Source organism: Pteropus alecto, unplaced genomic scaffold, assembly GCF_000325575.1.
Source record: "Pteropus alecto unplaced genomic scaffold, ASM32557v1 scaffold75, whole genome shotgun sequence".
In the NCBI taxonomy this organism is placed as follows: domain Eukaryota; kingdom Metazoa; phylum Chordata; class Mammalia; order Chiroptera; family Pteropodidae; genus Pteropus; species Pteropus alecto.
Window position 1 is genome coordinate 13756142 of NW_006440638.1, and position 21347 is coordinate 13777488.

At 36.5% G+C, this 21347-nt stretch overlaps 1 protein-coding gene across 5 annotated transcripts in view; it reads right to left on the reverse strand.

Annotated features, from left to right (window-relative positions):
* SLC25A26 (solute carrier family 25 member 26) overlaps positions 1 to 21347 on the reverse strand; it is a 142502-nt gene that overhangs the window by 1454 nt on the left and 119701 nt on the right. For all 5 annotated transcript variants that reach the window (XR_001517389.2, XM_025050696.1, XM_015593778.2 and 2 more), the window contains 3 exons: positions 11936 to 12005; positions 5719 to 5783; positions 4376 to 4449 (listed from right to left, as the gene is read on the reverse strand). Coding sequence is in view for 4 of the 5 variants with exons in the window: in XM_025050696.1 (XP_024906464.1) it covers positions 4376 to 4449; positions 5719 to 5783; positions 11936 to 12005 (209 nt within the window). In the remaining variant the exon portion in view is untranslated. The remainder of the gene's footprint in view (positions 1 to 4375; positions 4450 to 5718; positions 5784 to 11935; positions 12006 to 21347) is intronic.

Sequence of the window (21347 nt, forward strand, 5' to 3'; positions counted from 1 at the left end):
AAAGCACATTCCCAAGCAGACGTGTTGAAGTCTGAACCCAGCTGTTTGTTGGCTAAAGTGGCTACATACCAAACAGCTTACTTGTGAGCACTCACAATTAAGTCAAGTAATTAGTCAAGAAATAATATCTCTGCCCCACCATGGTCCTGTTTGAAACTTCCAGACCGTTTTTGTCTTTCAGAGATGATGAAATTGACTTTTTTTTATAAAGGAGTCAAAGGGCTGAATCCTAAGGAAGGCTGAAAGGCCCAGCCTACCCTGGAAACCTAAAGTGATCTCAGGGTGTAGAGGAGATTTTTGGATAACTGCTGCTCCTCCCAGTCACTCGGTCGCATTTTGTCCTTAGAGACCCACAAACATGATGCCACAACAGGGAGATGAATCTCCATGGATTCCTTGTTTTCTTTCTCTCTGATGAAGGACAAGAAAGTTGAATGAACTGTGGCTGGGAAAGGAGCACAATCTCTTTGCAGGTTATGTCCCCAAGCACTACAGAAGACCAGCCACTGTCAAAGTTGCAACTTTGGAATAATTGAGGAGACAAAGTAAAAGAACACGTTACTGGGGATGTAAACTGGAGATTCATTCTTTAAAAACCCTCTCATAGCTATGCACAGATATTTGTTCAAAGAAGTTCATCATGGCATTGCTGATTAAAAAAAAAAAAAAAAAACTACAAAGAACCCCTTCTGGTTACATAAATTCTGGTACAGTATCCACACAGGACAGACTATGCAGCTGCTAAGAATGAGGGAGGCCATAGGTACCAACAGAAAATAAACACAGCAGGTTCTAAAAAAAAATCAAGTCCCAAAAGCTGTATGTATAATATGATTGTATGTTTGACCAATGTGGCAGGGGTATGTGTTACACTTTCTCTGGAGGGTACGATTAAAGGAAATATTCCCTGTCTGTATTTCTGTAATAACTGAACATTTTTTTTTCAAAGTGTATTACTTTTGTGAGGAGAAAAACAAAATTACAAAATCAGAACTGGTGGATTTACAAGGGAAAAAACTTAATAGTGAGGAGATCAGGTCTAGGAAAGAAAACTGAAAATGGTCAGGTTATGCCAACAGTGGTTTTATATCTTTTAAGATATGGGGAAAACCTCCATGATAAGCTAAATGGTGGCTCGCCAAGAAACAGGACAGGAAGGAAAGCCCTGAGCCTGGTTCACAGCCGCTCTGGCTGCTTCCTTTCTGCACAACTGTGGGGAAGAGGTCAACTCACCTCCCCTTTGTATGCAGCACTCAGCACTTCTGAGAAAAATGGATTTTAGAGTAGTTTTAGGGGGGTCTTTATTTTAATTAGCTAGCTAAAAATTAAAATTAAGTAAAATCCTTCAGATAAAATGAAAACCTCTTTTTCTTGTCTAGAAATAACCGTGAAAATTTTATAGAAAACCAAAATACACCTGTAAGGAAAAAAGTTGTTCAGCTCTGCATCATGCGAATTGTTTTTTGTATGAAGTGCTTGGTGAGGACAGAAACTCATAAATTACCACTTTAAGTCCACTGTGTCCTTCCTAAAAGACAGATTCATCTCCCTGTCCCTTCCCTACAAAGGAAAGGGTGCTGGAAGGGAAGCCAGCAGAGGCTGAGCTGTGCAAGACCACATTTGCCACGAAATGCTTACTCCTTTACTATCTCAGTTCAAAAAGCTAGCGTCTTGGTTCGGCTTCTGTTAATGAGCTCAGCTGCTCCTGGCTAGAGGCAGATGGAAGCAGTTTATGGTTTCACTAGATGACAGTTGAATCTATTAACATAATTATAGCCTTAAAGTAGAGCAATTTGTACAGTGAGCACCCCAACCAAACTCGAAGGCAAAGGCTTCGAGTAGAGCAGGGCTGTGTTCTAGTGACCGTAGACTGAATGAGATAACAAATGTAAAGCATTTAACACAGCTGGGCACAAGGAAGGTGCACATGGCAGTAGTATGTTATTTCGTAAAGGGCACAGTCAAGAAAAAAAGCCAGTTGATTAACAGAAGAAAAGTAGGAAGGGGCAATGCAGGATAAGCAGGTTTTCCATCTGCTTTCTGGCTACTGGACTGAATGAACACGTGGTATTTTTATTTTGGAGAAAACAGTTTGCCCTAGAGCACACATTCCGAATATGTGCCAGAACATGGTATTCCCCTGTGTGAACCAACACGGAAGAGACCAAAGTGTCACCACTTTGATTTACCCTGAGAGGTCAGCGCCATTTCACTGCAAGGTGGAGAGTATATGCTGGGCAACCTGAGCAGCAGTAAAGTCAGCAGGTGTGTTCAGGGGTGTGTGTGTGTAAACCAGACAGGAAGCAGATGAGACACCTCAGGTATGAGGACGTCTAGGATCAACCCTCAGAACAGCTGCACACATTTCTAGGGGTTTTCTGTTTTGCTTGCTTTTGGTTATAATTCTTTTGACCAACTATTTGTTGTCTTTTATGACATTAATAGAAAGTTAACTGTCACTTCTTGAGTGACAAGCTTGGCTGCCTGTAATACGCTGCTAAAGGACCACACCGCATACAGGCACACCTCGTTTAACTGTAACAGGTAATTAGTGCTTTATTGCACTTCACAGATGTTGCATTTTTTTTTTTTTTTTTACAAATTGAAGGCAAGACCCTCTTCCAGCAAAAAGATTTTAACTCCTTTTATTGTGATACTCACTTTATTGCAGTGGTCTGGAACTGAACCTGCAATATCCCCGAGGTATGAGCGCCCAAGACTTAAGAAGCTTCCAGAAGATAAGCAAAACTCCAAATTACTTTTTCAGAGCTGATGGGACAGATACAGGCCCTTGGCATGTCTCTGACACCTGTCCTCAGCCTAAAATTCTGGCACTTCCTAGTTACATGACATCAAGTACACATCATAACTGGGACAAGGAAGATTTAGTTTCAATCATCTACTCAACGAAATTCCTTCTCTACAAACTTTCAGTGGCCATGGTTTTGCCAGTTATGCTGCACATCACCCACATAATCACCACCTTCTCAAGAAAGGCAGGTGGGCTGCAGGTCAACATCAAATCCACAGAGCTAAGGTCAAGAGCAGAGGTTTGACCAAAAGTTGCCACAGGATCTAATATGAAATATATTGAAATGAATTAGAGTGAAATTCAGCAATTTGACTTTATGATCTAAAAAAGCTACTGTATGCAAGCAACAACTCTGTGTGGCCCAAAACTATCTGAAACACTAAGAATCTTTTACCTGCTACTAAATAGCCCTCATTTTCTTCTCATACCATTTCTTTGTTCAATGTGGAACTGGTGTCCAATGTGTCTCTGCTATGAGCAACCAGATTTTTACTTCTTCCCAACATATTAGCCATAAATGGCTGACTATGGCATGGAAGCTGCCCTCTGCCCTTCCCGGGCTCAATTATTCCTTTCCGTTAAACCCAATTCTTATCTTAACATCTTAAGTCCTTCAGACAACCAGAGTCATTCCATCAGAGTTGTCACACTCAACACAACCATCCAACACTACCTACTTTTCAAACTTCCAGTTGGAAATTTTGAATAGAAGATGGGGCTATTCTCCTGCAAAAACCTTACCTAGAGCCTGACCAACATGCTTCATGGTTCCTATCAACTAGTTGAAATAAAAACCTGCCACATGTATACGAAACTACCATAAACTAAATGATAAACACAGCACCAAGATGAGGTGACACCACCGCAGCTTTGCTGTTCACACCAGCCAAACCCCGTCACTAGGCACACTCCCGACACCCTCCCAAAGGGGTGCTGCTTTGCGCGCTCAGGAAAATCCCTAGTGGATGATTCCAAAGAGAAAACTGTAATTTTACACACCTGCTCAGATCCTAACATTCAGCCAGTTTTCCAAGTTTATGTCGTAAAAGCAATATTGAAATAACATTTTGAAGAGAGCTTTTTAAGATATGATGCTAGAAGTTTGAGGCACTAAGCTGATAATATAGAACAGTGGGTTTCAAGTAAGGTGTCATGAACTATGGTATGTTGAAAGCGATTTGTTGCTAATAATAGTTAAAAGTATCCCAAACCACAAATCCTTTTTTCCGACAATGTTCTCCTCACTCACCTGTGTTCCTGCATTACATAACTGGAAGCCTATCTTCTCAACGCTGTAGCACAGAAGCTAGCAGGAGCCACATATGTGGATGTCATTTAACATCGAGATGGACAAGGCTGGCTAGCATATTTGCATCATCTTCACTGCACAATAACATCTCACATAACCAAATATATCAAATATAATGTTTCGTACAATATAAATAAAGAGACCCCAACCAGGAAATAAGCAGAAGAAAGGAAAAGCATCTGTTTAATGTTAGGCTAAAGGAGGAAGAGCCAGTGGAGAGTGGAAGACAACTGAGCATGACTTCTTGTCCTTACCCTGACAGCCCCTGTGTCCGCCAGACCCCATGCAGGGCAGAGAGTACATTCCCACTAGCAGTGCTGGAACCAGCCTGCGTGAAAAGACAAAAGAGAAAGCCATTATCTTATGAAACTCCCTAATGTACAGCTGGCTCTCAGATATCCTCAGAGGCATGGTTCCCTAACAGCCTCATCTAGGACCCAGTTCCAAATAGACTGGGGAGTTTCTGGGAAATCAGGACCCCTAGATCTCGCTAACCAGAAGCCCTTACATTCAAACCCACAGGCAACAATGATTTGGCCCATGCCCACAGAAAGCTGCTTTTCTAGGTGCTTCATTACCAAACTATGAGCAGAGCTCACCCAAATAATTCACGTACAGCTATTGAACAGGAAAAAGACTGAAAACAATATTAACTGACCTGAGAATAATGAGAGATGATCAATATAAATGGTACAATTATGCAACTTACCTAAGTAGCTAATAACTACATTTAATAAAGAGTACTATGTTTAATTTATTTTTAATTTTTTTTTCGATTACAGTTGACATACAATATTGTATTATTTTCAGGGGTACAACAGTGATGAGACATATATAAAATGAAGTGATCACCCAATAAGTCTAGAACCCATCTGACACCACAGTTATTACAATACTAGTGACTTTATTCCCTGTGCTATACTTCACATCTCCATGACTATTCTGCAACTACCAATCTGTACTTGTTAATCCCTTCACCTTTTTACTATGTTCAATTTAAAACATGGTTGACATTCTTAGGTTTGGCCTTGTCAACCTACATACTATAATTCTGCCCTATTTGTTCCACTTTTCCACAAGGGCATGACTTTTTAATTTTTTTGTTTCGGTCCAAATCTGTTACTTGTATGGCATTCCCTGAAGTCTCAGTCCAGCTTTTTAAAAAAACATTTTTTTCTTTTAAACAAAGAAGTTTTAATTCTGACAACTGTCCTAATTCACCTAGTTACAATCAAGCATGACCTAAGTTCTGAGACTCTAGCTTACTTGCTTGCTTCACACTTGACATGGTGTGAAGCATGTCAACTCTCTGAGCCAATGTAGTCTTAATAGGCAGAGGCACTACCAGCCCTGGTTGCTTACATAATGTAGTTTAAAATGATGATGAGAAGGTAAAATGCTATATAGACATTTGTCTCAGCAATGACTATGGATATTGTTTTGTCAATGTCAGTTTCATTAGTGGTTCAACAGGCAGCATAAGGCTGCTATTACAGGGAGGCGTTTTCCACTTTTATTCATTTTATATACATATAAGCCTTCGTGCTGATAGATAGAAGCATCTGTTGTGTCTATATTACGTTATTTTGTCACTTACCTTTGCTAACATGATTCTTGTTTTTGCCACATCCAGAGGCGTGGTGACTGCAGCTGCAAACCCACCTGTGCATATAAGAAATACCCGACACACAAGTAAGCTACTGTTTACGGTATTACATGGTATTTTATAATGTTTATTTTATAATTCCTCATAATTCTGCCAAAATCACTTCATCATTACAGCCACTTAAATGGTTCAAGAATAGGATGCACACATGCAAAATCTTTACCCACATGCTCCATTGCTTTTGTAGTGATATCGAACTATGTTAGAGAGGTACTGAGATGATGCTTTACCTACTCAAGTTAAAAACAAGCCCCACAACATATCTTTCTCTTTTGTGAAGCAGCAAACAGACCTGTGTGTGTACATGGTTATGTGTCTGTGGGCAGACATCTACTCTCAGTAAAAGGCTCGCTGCTCCCTATGATGCTCAGGGGGTCCCTGCCTTCTATGGACCACTGTTCCTTAATCTGACTCCAAAATGCTTCCATCGTTTCTGCTTCTGAGGCAAAGTGGGCAAACAGAAACGTGTATCATTTCTGGATTCTTCCAGTTAAAAACGTTAAGAGTAAAGCTTTCTATATTTCTAGGCTTCTGACAACAGGCCAGTTACAGTACCATTTCTAAGCTCCCTTCTGCATCCTGTGAGAGTCAGTCTTGATTTAACAGTCATTCTTCGGTAGGGCTTCCTTCCTACCTTATCTTTCATGGAATACTGTGACTGCCAAACTGACTTTTTTTAATCCACACATTTTAAAGGGGTCCATATCTATGGGCAGGGAATTGGCAATTTTTTTTTTTAAATAGAAACCACTGTATATGGTGCCAATATTTAATTTAATATGGTAAAAAGATACATTTTAAGCTTCAAGAGCCCCTAAGGAGGTAGAAACAATAAACCTAAAAGGGCTCTCTAAAGATTCAGCGTCCGTGAGCTAAGGTGAAATAGGAAGTTTTGTAAGAGGGCTGAAGAGAACACATGTATGTGAAGGATGCTCCAGAAATAGCACTACTCTCCCTCCAAGTTTTGTGGCATGTGGACAAGGTCATTTGATCTATGCCAAATATCTTTCTAAATATGTTGCTGAAATAAGATCATCACACTGAACCTCCATTTGGTAACATTATGACACTGACTTTTTGAAAGATGTACCCATTTATGCTTCCTTGTTCCATTTTTGGTTACCCACAAATGACACACCTTAGGGCTAAAGAGTATCGATTAATATGAATATTAGTCTCTTTCCTTTTAGCCACTTTTGTGTTATGAATATGTGAAACATTTTCCTCCAGATTCAAAAGTTGCCTGAAATTCAGACTTGCTAAACTGCCAAGTATTTAAAAATTTTGTGGATCCAGTCCTGAAATCCTGCTTTTAATTTTTTTAAACCACATATTCTGCACTAAAGGAGTAAATATATTTTTAATTATCAAAAAGGGTCCAGGAAGGCTTCACGTCCATAAAAAAATATCTGAAGAAAGGAAGAAAAAAGTTAAAGGAAAGAAAGGCAATGAGTTGTACCATCTCCAAACACAAATCTTATATTCGTTTTTTTTTCCATTACTGGTCTGGCCTAAAAGAAAATACTTCTTCAGAGTCAGAGGGACCGAGTCTTAACCCCCTGCTCTACTAGGTGGCTGGCCTTAGGTAACTTACTTATTCTCTCAGTAAAGAACTTTATGAGACAGGTATTTTGTTACCCCATGCTACCAGTGTAGAAACTGAAGCTAAGAGATGGTAAATAACTGATAGGAAGTTTTACTTAGTAGCACTGAGACTTGAAGTTTTCTCTCTGACTCCAGAACCCAAGCTCTTGGCTACTGGGTCTTCTAGCAGCCCATTTTTCATCTATAAGATGTGGATAGCAATATGACACAGGAAAATGAGTCTGTGCAAAGTGTCTAGAATAGTGCCCGGCTCTAACTAGTGCTCAAAGTAATTAGCTCTTCTGGGTGGGCAGAGATAATATGTGATTTTTCTTCATGTCTCTAGCTCAGCATACATAGTAGGTACTCAAAAATGCTTACTGGGTGCCCTGGACAAGTGTCTGTAGTTCTTACAAACTGAAGATTTCAACTGGTCCTCTTAAAGGGAGGAGGGGGAAGATCAAAGCTAATATCTGCGCTTACGTTCTATCTGGAACACTGAAACTGTACTTGGTACTTTCATTGATTATGTTATCTCATTTGCATAGGTATTATTATTGCATTTTACAGACAACTTGCCCAGGGACAAACAGGCAGTATGGAGCAGGGCCTCAAAATCATGTGTATCTTAGCTCCAAAAGTAGTGCCCTTTTATTACATAATGACTTTGATATATAATAAGACATTAAAATTTGTTTGATAGTTAAAACGCAGAGGTGCATACACCATTTTTCCTATTTGAAAGTGTTCACAAACCGTCCTAGACCAACTAAAAAGACTTAAAACTTGGCAAAGACATCTGTCTGACCACTCAAGCTTTTATGTCTAGAGTCACCTATGTTGAAAAGTATTTGCCTTCTAATAAATTTGGATACTGCAAATCAAACTTATTTTGGCCATTAGCAAAAGTTCCCCATTCCTTTACTGTGGACGCCTGCCAATATTCTCTTAGAGATTTGTTTCATCAAAGTAATATGAAAAAATGTTAAAGACAAAAACCCATATACTTAAATAGGTCCTAATTTTACTACCATGATGGAAACTGTATTTTATGGAAATTACTAATAAATCAATTTGACTGTCTTCAAATATCAAAGATTGCTTTAATTCACAGACCTCACAATATTTTTTATGAGGCTGCAAGAAGGACTTGTGAAGATCATGTAATAGAACAACTGGTCATAATGGGGAGGGGCAGGGGACTTGTACTTTCAGTTAAGATGTCATTCCTTTCTATATTTTACTTAAGGGAACTGTAAACTGCTGGTAATAAATACAGGGAACATGCTAACATATTAGACAGGAAACAATTATTTGGTACAGCATCTGTAGGCGGCTTTAGTGCTCACAACACACATGACAATTTTCTATGGGCTCCACTGCAGTTAGGCTTTTACTGAATGCTAGGCTAACTGCTTTCAAGGACCAGATTCAGGGAAAACTAGATGTAGTTCATACATGCCCTTAGGATACAAATGCTTATTCTTTACACTCTCCAAAGGGGCCGCCTTCCTATAATAGGCTTGGAGCTGTCACTTCCAGGCAGCAGCTGCGAATGTGAATGCGAAAGCGCTGGGGGCGGCAGTGGACAGCACTGCCAATCATTGTCTCTCAAGGGTCTTCCCTTCCCTGATTAGCCTGGGAGCGAGAAGAGAGCATCTTCATGTACCTCTTTGGCATGATCTGCATGGGTAGGGCTTCAATGACAACACGTGTGTGTGTGTGTGTGTGTGTGTGTTTTAAAATTTGTGTTAGGCCTCCTCATTTGTACCCAGATAATCCTTCATCCTATTCTAGAATTTAACGGCAAGGGAAGATCTATCGATGGACCTATCTACCTAACAATCAAACATCTGTCACTCTCCTCTTTCAGAGAATGTAAATAAAAAGGTATATTAATTACAAGAAACTGATCAAAGAATGCTAGAATAGTAATTGTCACTCTATTAGTGAATGTCATAATTACTTAGACTGAATTATGGTTTTATGTTTAGAAGTTAACTGGAAGTGAGGAAGTTGGCAAAGTCCTTTTTTTTCCTAGTTTAACTCCTGACCAGAAGCCAAGGGAATTTCTGAGCATGACAAGCCATCAACACCTCCAATCTCAAGGGCCATTTTTGGATATCTATGCCAAGTAGTTTATAAAACAAGCATGAACACAGAAGAGTGCCAAGGATGGCACAGAGAATGGTTCACCAACAATGATTTAACCTGTTTAAAAACTGGAAAAGCAAAGAGGAATGAGAAATCTGGTTTCTGATTTGAGGGCAAGTTTCATCACTGCCTTTATGGCCATGCAAGGCTAAAGAGTACAAAAGGGCCGCAGGTAAGCATATCAGGTCCTAAAGGAGCTGCCCAGCGTGGCAAGTCACTACTCATTTCCCCATAGTGTGTACTGCACAATGTTGCAACAAACTCTTACAGAATATCACCTTTTCACAATCTGGAATATTTTCAAATGATGTTTATCTTTCAGAAAAGTTTTAAAGTAGTAACTTAATTCCTCAGGATCAACATTTATACCAACTAAAATTTCAAAACAAAAGGGATATAAACAAGAAATGTATTTTATCTTTTGCTAAATATATGTGGATCTACTGACAATGGAGTTTTGCAGAATTTGGACAAACGCCTTCACTTATCAGAACTTCGGCTGAAAAAATAAGATGATAGTATTAGAGAAAATGATTGTGTACAGTAACTTTATTAATATTATTCTTTCGACACAGTTGGTATTATTGTGATGATAAAGCTATTCATTTCCTGGGTGTTGGCTGTTTTACTGAAATAGTAATAATTCCTTACATATGTTTAGGTTTATCAATTTCAAGTACTCATACATACATTACCTCACCTATCCCTGAAGTACTATAATTCCTTAAGGCAGGGAGGGTTCCTTCTATGTACAGGTAACCAAGAGGGGCTTGAAGTCTCATTTCTTAGCTGGAGACAGAACCGAGACTTGACAATGTTGCAAGTCTGGCCTCCACTACATGTGTACTGCAGCTCTGGGCAAAGCCTCCCTTACTCACATCCCGGCTTCCCTGCTGCTGGAGCAGAGTGCTGTGTGCTGCGCTCTGTGCTCTTCGGGTGAGCCACCTTACTGAAAAGGCCTGGCCCACAGGATCCCACCATCCAGTGGATGTCTGATAAATGTTTCTTTCTTACCCCCCACCCCCAACTAATCTAAGCGCTTAGCGCCTATTACAAAGCATTATTCAGAAAAAGGAACTGAAATGAATGCAAATTTCCTTAACAGAAACAATACATTTGTAAGCAAATCTTGGCATTACCAACTTAAAGAATGGGACCACAGAATATACACTTATTTCAACACATGGAAGTTTTATGGCATTGTTAACTCTAAAACGTGGCCTTTCCTTATCCAGGAAGAACAGATTTCCATAATGCTCACTTTGTCCCCAGGGCTCAGGAGGGAGTCAACAAAAATTCACATTTCATTTAGAGACTGGGGTATAAAGATGCCTGACCTCTAAAAAATATATCAAGACCACCTACTCATTCAACAGAGCTAATAACTGTGTCATGTGGAAACAATTACCTGTCATAATCAATTTGAACTGGCTTCGTGTCTAGAGGGAAGATTCTTATTTTTGATTATCAATTCTATAAGTCAAATGAGTCCAACTATTAATAAAGAATCCTATGAAATGTATGTTTTCTGTTTTCCTAATCACTACAACAAAACACCCAACCTAACAACTATGAAACAAATTGGAAAATAATTCTTTTCTAATAAAGGTGACATCTAAACCTACATATCTATCAATTAACGCTTCACATCTAAACTAGAAGTTCATAACTTTCTGGCAAATCTCCACTTTGATTTATATCAACTGTAATTCTAATTTTCCTTTATTTGCAACAACAAAATGTATTTTTTAGGCTGTTAAACCTATTACTTAAGAAATTCCCTAAAGCATCTGAGTTCTCATTAAAACCTCACTGGAAAATTCGTATGACTTAGTGATGGATAACACAATATTGCACATTGTCACATTGCTCTCAGTTTAATGTCTAGAAAATGCCCAGATGTTTAGATCTCCACATTTTCTAAACAGAGCAGTTTAGCCTTCAGTAAGTTGTGGAGCAGCCTCTGTTCTCCTGACACTAGTTAATCTATGGTGCTGTCAAACATGTCACACGAACCGTGAATCATTGCCTTCTGTAGAAATCGCTTAAACCCCCAAAGCACTGCTCAAGGCAGACAGCTGCACAGTTAGCCCAGCACCCACAGCAAGTCTCTTCCCACAGAAGACTTTATAAATCATCTTTAAGATAATCCAAGGGCCTGAGTGAAGGTTTCAATACACTTAAAAAGAAAAAGAAAAATTTGTCAAAAACAAATTGGTTGTCTTTCAAGCGGACACCTTTTTAGCATTTTTTTTTTTTCTAAAACACTTTTTTTTCCCCAAACTACTGGTGGAACTCTCTTCATTTAAACAACCTGGAATTTCTAAAGAATGTTGTTTTTGCATAGTTAATATTTTCACATTTTTCTCTCTCTCTTTGGTCTTTCCCAGTATAATATAATCCTTTGCACCTGCAAAAGCTCCACAGACTGCTGACTGCCAAGAATCCACCACATGATCCTGCCTCCAGGACCAGAGGGCCTGTGTTTAAAGAGAAAGAAAAATACAAGTTATTAAATATTTGAATTTATCGGAACCTCCTGTGGGTTAGCTCTAGGGATGGGAACTTAAGTGAGAAGCTATTTTGGTGGCATTCCTTACTGATGACATAAGTGATTTTCCCAAGGACTTAACTGCATTCTAAAATAAGTCAAAGAAACAAGAGTGATAGCTACATTACAGTGCTCATGGAAACAATTTTTAGGAAATATGAATATTTGTGTGTGTATCTGTGTATAAATAAAGATACATCTTTAAGACAATATAACATTTTAAATATTCCCCATATAATTCTGAACATATATATACTATAATTCACAAATTAATCCAGAGCAGTGTATGCCAAATCCTTCAATTCTTTTTTCAATCTTTATCCATGTTGTACGTTTGAAGGATGCTAATTCTGTTACTTGTCAATTTAAAAACTGTCAAAACATTTTTTGTACTGTTCATGAAGTTGAAGATTATACATATAAATACCCATGCTGGTTTCAATCTAGGCAAACTGATGGCAGAGACATGGTGCCTTGCTTACCAAGAGTTTATGATCAAGTAGAAGACAAAATACAGTCACACCAAATGTTGAACAATGCTCTGAGTCAGGCCTTGGTCTAATCTCTGAATATATATTAAAACCCATGGTCCTTACAACAATCCTAAGAATTAGGTCTTATTATTATCTACCTTTCAGCTGGGCTTTCTAACAGCAGAGCCAAGGGCGGGGGGGCTTTATTAAGGTATAAGTGATGTCCAATAAACTACACATATTTAAAGTATGCAACTTGTTAACTTTTAACATACACATGAAATCATTGCCACAATTAAGGTAGTGAACATATCACCCCAAAAAGTTTTTCTGTCCCTTTGTCATCCCTCTTTCTTGTTCTTCCTCGTCACCCACTAAACAACCTCATCTTTGTCACTCTAGATTAGTTTGCTGTATATAGAATTTCATATAAATGAACATTCATTTTTTTAAAACCTGGATTTTTTTTTCCTTGAGAATTTTCGCATGATTCATCCATGTTACTGTGGATATCAATAGTTCATTCCTTTCTAATTGGTAAGTAATATTCCACTGTGTACATATATCATTTATGTACTCACCTGCTGATGGATATTTGGGATTTTTCCAGTTTTTTGGGTCTTAGAAATAAAACTGGTATGAACAATTATACACATGCCTTCATTCTTCTCAGAGAAATACCTAGGTATGGAATAGCTGGATCACATGGCATAAAAATGTTTAACTTTTTAAGAAACTACCAAACTGTTTTCCAAAGTGGTTATATCATTTTACAATCTAACCAGTTCCAGTTTCTCCACATCCTTTGAAATACTTGGCATTGTCAATATTTTAAAAATTTTAACCATTCTAATAGGTGTGTAGTATTTCATTGTGCCTTTAATTTTTATTTCTCTGATGACAAATGATTTGAGGATTTTTTTTGGTGTGCTTTTCTTCCATCTGTATATTTTCTTTGGTGAAGTGTCTGTTGAAATGTTTTGTACACTGCTATTGGTTGTTTTCTTAATTATAGAGTTTTGAGAGTTCTTTATATATTCTATATAAAAGTCATTTGCAAATGCTTTTTTCCTAATCTGTGGCTTGTCTTTTCATTCTTTTAACAATGTCTATTGAAAAACAGAAGTATTTAATTTTGATGAAGTACAAATGATTCCTTTACAGATCTTGATTTTAGTGACATATCCAAGAAATCTTTGCCTACCTCAGGCCACGAAGATTTTTCACCTGTGTTTTCTTCTAGAAATTTTATGTCATTAGGTTTTACATTTAGATCTATTATTCGTTTGGAGTTAATTTTTAGGTATGATGCAAGGTATGAAGTTCTTTTATTTTTTACATATAGATATTTAATTGTTCCAAAAATTAGAAAAGAGTATCTTTTTTCCAATGAACTGCCTTCTTACTTTTGTCAAAAATCAGTTGTCCATTTATGTGTGGGTCTATTTCTGTATTCTCTATTCCACTCTAATCTACATGTCTATCTTGATACTAATTTGACATTTTCTTGACTATTATAGCTCTATAATAAATCTTAAGATCAGGTAATATTAGTTCTCCAGCTTTGTTCTTTTTCAAAGTTGCTCTAACTATTTTAGGTTCTTTGTAATTTGATATGAATTTTAGAATCAGTTTATCAATTTCTACAAAATGGCCTGCTGAGATTTTCTTCTGAATTGCACTGAATTAACCGATCATTTTGGAGATAATAGAAGTATTAACAATATTGAGTTTTTCTAACCCATAAACATGGTATATAATTCTCCATTTGCTTAAGCCTCCATTATTTTCTCTCAACAGTCTTATAATTTTCAGTATATAGGTCTTGCAACTGTTAGATTTATCTCTAAGTATTTCATATGTGTTGATACCACTACAAATAGTATTGTTTTATTTTAATTTGTTTCTGTTTGTTGCTAACATGTAGAAATACAATTAATTTTTGTATACTGATCTTGTTTTCTGCAACCTTGCTTAACTTACCAGCTCTAATGGCTTCTTTGTAGATTCCATCAAATTTTTCACACCAATGATTATATTGTCTACAGATAAAGACATTTTTATTTTTCCTTCTAACTTAGATTATTACCTTTTATTTCTTTTTCTTGCTTTACTGCACTGGATAGGACCTCTAGCATAACAGTTTGCACTGCAATAATAATGACAAATATTAGAAAAAAACCCTCTTGAATATATTAAAATGGTTGGAATAGTGTAATGACGCACTGACAGTGGCATGATTTTTTTACGGAAGATCAAACATACCACAACTGAAAGAAAAACAGCAAAGTTAGTACTAATGTCCTACTCTGAAAATATACCTGTAAGGCTGAGAAGGTTGCTACAGAAATGGAGATGTCATGTTAACAAATCAAGACATATAGGGCCCTGTTTACTGTCAACTTCAACTTTTTCTTTATGTGTGATTTACTGGTTTTATTTATTTTCTTTTACCTTTTGACCCCCTTAACCCATTAGTCCCACCACTATCCCCTGCTCCTGGCAATTACCAATCTGTTCTCTATCTATGAGTTCGATTTTTTTTTTTTTTTTAAAGATTCCACATATAAGAAAGATCATACAGTATTTGTCTATCTCTGACTTATTTCACTTAGCATAATGCCCTCAAGGTCAATACATGTCACAAATGGCAAGATTTTTAATGGCTGAATAATATTTCATTGTGTATATATACTAAAATTTCTTTATCCATCGATCCCTTGATGAACACTTAGGTTATTTCCATATCTTAGATACTGTAAATAATGCTGTAACATAGAGATACAGATATCCTTTTGAGTTAGTTTTTTTGTTTGTTTGTTTCCTTTGCATAAATATCCAAAAGTGGAACTGCTGGGTCACATAGTAGTTCTATTTTGAATTTTTTGAGGAACCTCCATATCATTTTCTATGGTGACTACACTAGTTTATATTCTCATCAACCATGCACAAGGGTTCCCTTTTCTCCACATACATGCCAACACTTGTTATTTCTTATCTTTTTAATAATAATCATTTTAACAGGTTTGAGGTGAAATCTCATTGCAGCTTTGATTTACATTTTCCTGATGATTAATGATGTTGAGCATCTTTTCATGTGCCTGTTGGCCATCTGTATGTCTTTTTTGGAAAAATGTCTATTCAGATCTTCTGCCCATTTTCAAAATTGGATTGTTTGAGATCTTTTTGCTATTGTTATGTGAGTTATGTATTTTGAATATTAGCCCTTTAACAGATATGATTTGCAAATATTTCCTCCCATGCAGTAGGTTGTCCTTTCATTTTGTCGATGGTTTCCTTTGCTGTGCAGAAGATTTTTAGTTTGATGTAGTTTCATTTATTTTTGCTTTTATTGCTTTTGCTTTGGTGTCAGATTCAAAAAGTCATCTCCAAGGCGTATGCAAAGGAGCTTACCACCTATGTTTTCTTCTAGGAGATTTATAATTTTAGGTCTTACTTCAAGTCTTTTAATCCATTTTGAATTAATTTTTGGTTATGGTGTAAAATAGTGGTCAAGTTTTATTCTTTTGCATGTGGCTATCCAGTTTTCCCAACACCATTTATTGAAGAGATTGTCCTTTTATCATTGTATATTCTTGGCTCCTTTGTTATAAATTAATTGACCATATATGTGTGGGTTTACTTTGGGGCTCTCTATTCTGTCTCATTGATTTATGTATCTGTTTTTATACCAATACCATACTGTTTTAATTACTACAGCTTTGTAATACAATTTGAAATCAGGAAACAACTTTTGTTAAGCAAGTGTCTACCTACCTATGTAAACTATCTAACAAATTAGATATATTATACACTGCGATGTGAGACTCTAACATTTCCTTTCACCTAACTAATAAGAATGGTTACATGAAAAATATATTTATTAAATTCACTGGGCTAAGAATGCAGCTATCAAACCGATATTTATAACATTACTTATGGAAGTAGATTTTTAAAAGTTTTATTAAAAACAGCTTTCTAAAAAAAGTCTTGCCACTAAGCAAGACTATGTGGTATTTCTTTAGCAAATGTGCTAATATTTGTAAATATATCTGTGCTTTTGCAGCAAACATTTTCTCAAGAGCTCTTATAAGTATTGGAGACACTATAAGAAACAAGACAGTGGCGCAATATCTTCTTATTTTTAAGGTGGCAAAATGTGTATTTTATCAGGCTAATGCCAGTTTTAACACCATAACTTACTTGCTGACTTTTTAGAAAAGAAATGTGAAACATAAACTGGACTTTTTACGATGACTGAAGGTCATATTCAATTAATCTACTGGTATCTTCAAGGGTTGCAAAGAGCAGAAGTTTACTCCAAACAGACTTAAAATACTAATAATTAATAATGCTGAGTTTATAAGCAATAATAAAAAACAAATAACAAGATGTGAATTACATGTCATACAAGGGGAAACAATCAAAGAAAGATGCTATGTAATTCATTTACTGAGTACCTACTAGGTGTCAGGCACTAAAGAGTTAAGGGGAAAAGAAAAAAAACAGCAGTCCCTAGGTCTAATATTTAATGGGGGTACAGTGGGAGCAGAACAGGATTATAACAGAAAGAATCCAGGAGGTGATGGAGAAAGCTTCACAGAGGTACCTGATGTAATCTAGGATGAAAAAAAAAATCGGTTGCCAGGAGAAAAACAACACTTAATCAAAATAGACTCAGATGGCTGAAGACACAGTTTAAAAATAGAATCTCCATAGATAAGCATAACTTTCCACTATCACCTGGCCAGAATAATTTAGCCTAAGAATATATAAAGAAATCATTTCATATTTGAAAAGGATAATAATAAATATCTTAAAACAAACCAAAAAAATCTCTAGAACCAAAAGGTTTAAAATCAAGTAAGAAACTTCAGTGGCAAACACAGAGCATGACAATTAATGATTATAACAATAATCACAATAAACACTTATATAGCACTTACTACTTTCCAGGCACTAAACACTTTACATGCATTGACTCATGTAATCCAAACCACAATCTTCTGAGGTGCCATTTTCTCCTCATTTTATAGACAAGGAGGTTGAGGCTCAGAGAAGTTAAGTAACTTGCTGAAGTTTATACAGGTAGTTAATAGCAGAACTAGAATTTGAATGAGACAATTTGGTACAGAATATAAAAACACTTAGACTTGGATCTATAGGTTACAGCTGTCTTGAAAGCAAATAGCATGGTATTTATAAAACACTTTACTTCTATGTACAGATCATAATTTTTACTGGAATATTATTAAAATATACAAGTGAATGAACAAACTATGTCAATGTCCAAAACAATTTGCTTTAAATAATGAGTTTGTAATATTTTTTAAATGAGAAATTCTCTGAATATAGAAACTTGGGAAAAATAATATTGAGACCAAGCTAAAAAGATAATTGTTATTTACAAATGATTCATTTGAGAGCAACTTTAAATTCATTAATCACCACCCCAATAACAATAAGAATCTGACTGGTAAAAAGTAGTATATATGAATTATGCTAAGTATTTTTAAATTACACATGTGCTTACATATGTGGAGGAATTGGAGGAGTGTGGTCAACAAAAAAGCTGCCTGGAAAGATAGGAAAGGTTACTCACTGGAACTTAAATACTATTGTTTACAACTTTCAAGTAACAGGACTAGATTGGAAAATGGAATAGAAATACAGTGTAATCAACAGTATAAGTGATTGCTATTAACAATATTAGTTACCACTTGCTGAGTACCTAGCATAATCCGGCACTATGCTAAAGATTTTATATTTCTCATTTAATTTTGGAAAATGTGTACTATTATCCACAAACGCAGGTGCTAAGATGTTAAGTAACTTGCCTGAGGTCCTACAGAGAGTAATTCGGATAGCAGAAGCTAGTTGTTTGTCTGCCCTCCAAAGCCATGTGTCTTATAGACAGGGCAGTATATATATGCAACATTGTAAGATTCCTCACTACCATACACAGCTTACTGTCCAGTGGAACTACAATATGAAGTTATTAAAAAAATATTCTGAAGTCTATAAAAGTTCTTTAAACAATGTGGCTTTGTAATGGAGAATGTTAAGGGCCAATCTGAACACCAGAAATTTTTTAATTGCCATAATTTCTCAACCTAAGTAAGTATGCCCATTGCCGAAGAGGTCTAATGATAATTCCTGTAAAGGCAAATAAATGACTAGGGGGCACAGAGGTGAAGGAAAGAAAATGAGCCCAAATGTGAAAAATCAAATGATGGAAGCTGTGCCCCAAAATAAGTAAGGATAGAAAGCACATGGCCATATTTGCTTATTTATCCCTATTCGATGTCCTGTTTTCTTTCTCTTTTCAAATAATTTCAGATGAATCCATGCACGCGTGTATATATCTCACGTTAATGAGAAATTTCAAGTTGAAGTAATGAGACTGGCAGTAAGAAATGTTCTTAATTTCGCTTCTGTGTTTTTTTTCTTTTGACTAGGAATGTCAACTAATAAGTGACAATAGACACGGTTGATCATGGCAGAGCTGCATGATACTAGATATGAAAAAGAGCAACCTGTGGTGCTCACCACCTTATCCTCAGTACCTGCCTGTTGTCTGGCTTGTAGTTTAGTTTCTATGGTTTTTCTTAAGTTTTCTTAACATAGGTTGATTGGAAAATATTTCTAAGAGCTTATATAGAAGATTTCATTTCAAAATAATTTAAGACTTAAAGAAAAGTTGCAAAAATATTCCCATATATCTTTCACCCAGCTTCCCTTAATGGTGACATCTTATATAATCATAGTACAATTATTAAAACAGGAGATTAAAATAGGTACAATACTACTAAGACACAGACCTTAATTAAATTTCACCATACACATTATTTTAAACTTTTAAGGTGTAAGTTTTAAACATCAGCCTTTTTTTGTTTAATTGAATTAATGATATTCTATTATCCATTAGGATAGGATGAAAAATCCTGAATACTTAGTGGTATCACTACAAAAACCATCAGGATATTCTGCTTTCCCAAGTGATTCATCACTCATTACTCATTAAAGCCTATCAGAAGAAGAACAATATGATGAAATTTGGCTACCCCACAACAGCTATTAGCCAAGTATTCATTCACAGGATAGAAAGCAAACACCAGGCACACTACTATGAAACATTCAAAAGTCCAAGTCTGGGTCAGGTTTTTCCTATTAAACTATAGCATTAAGAAAAGGCTTTGTTTTTCACTTCAAAAAACCCACAGAAATGTACACTATTGCCTTATGAATGAATAACAAATTGAAAATAAGTGTTTGGCTTTAGTGCAAGAAAACTTAAATTTGGAACTTCTTCAGCTATTGTACTGAAAAGTAGTTATGCATTTCCCATTGTATGAGACTATGAAACTTTACCAAATGCTTTTTGTGACCCAAGGATAGGTATATGTACAGAATCATCTACTCAATTCCAAATTAATAACATCAGATAATTTAAGACAAGAGAAGGAAAATCCTGTGTAGGTCTCACTGCTGTCAACCTACTACTGTAATTTTATAACACATCAAAGACAGCAGACAATTTCATGCAAATGCTCTCCATACTATAGTTAATCAAGCTACACTTATGTACTTTTTACACATGCACTTTAAAAATGGTGACATCAGAAACATGGCAAAGTGAGAGATGTCTCCAGATCTCTCCCCTTGAAACAACAATACGCTGAACATCCAAAACTCAGCAAAAAAAAAAAACACCCAAATTGCAAACCAGCATGTCTGAGCGTGGGATTGGCACATAAGAGCTACCACAGGTCAGAACCCCGGAAGTTCGGTGGTAGACTGGGAGAAACAAAGAAGCTGCCTCTCGCAGCCAGAGGTGAGAAGGTATGGCAGGTTCCCTGAACAACCTTGCCTGAGAGAGTTGTGACTGCCACGCAGGGCAGAAAGCAAAGAAGCAGAAAGCAAAGAAGCGGAGAAGACAGAGAAGCAACAGTTGATTATTACCAGTCATGGTTGTAAAATGCCAGGCTGAGCCGAAGGTCCCATCCCCCAACCCAAAAGGCCCCTCCCCCATATCCTCCAAGACCGAACACCATGGAGCTCCAGGGGATTCTGAGCAAACGCTACCGAAACTGTTGCTAACTGACAGGGACTGAGACTGAGAGTACCCAGCATAATTGAATCTCTATAAGGAAAAAAAAGGCATTACTAAGACTTTATATAAAGCAGGGATCCAAGAGCTTAGACATCACCTACTGGAAACCAAAAGAAAAATGCCTTCTTTGTAAATTTTTTTGGAAAAAAAGCAGAATACACTTCCATTAATGCCCAGGCAGAGAAATAGTCCATTAAACACCATGAACAACCAAGGTGACAAGACATCTCAGAAAGAAAGAGAAAAATGTCCGGAAAATAAGTTTACAGACATAGAAATATGCGACTTAAATGACAGAGAATTCGGGATGGTTCTTCTGAAAAAACTCAATGAGATCCACAACAATTCATAATAACATTTTCAGGAATTGAAAAATCAACTAGATCAGCACAATGACTTTTTTAGCAAGGAGATTGAAACCCTCAAAAAGAACCAAATAGAACTTCTGGAGATGAACACACTGAAAGAGATGAAAAATGAAATGGCAAGTTTGGGAAATAGAGTTGACCAAATGGAGAAAAGGATCAGTGATATCGAAGAGAGCAATCTAGAAATAAATCAGAAAAAAGAAGAGAGAAACCTAAGAATGAAAAAGAATGAAAGAGAAATACAAGAACTAGCTGATACCATCAGGAAAGGAAACATAAGAATAATGGGCATTCTCGAAGGAGAGGAAAGAAGCAGG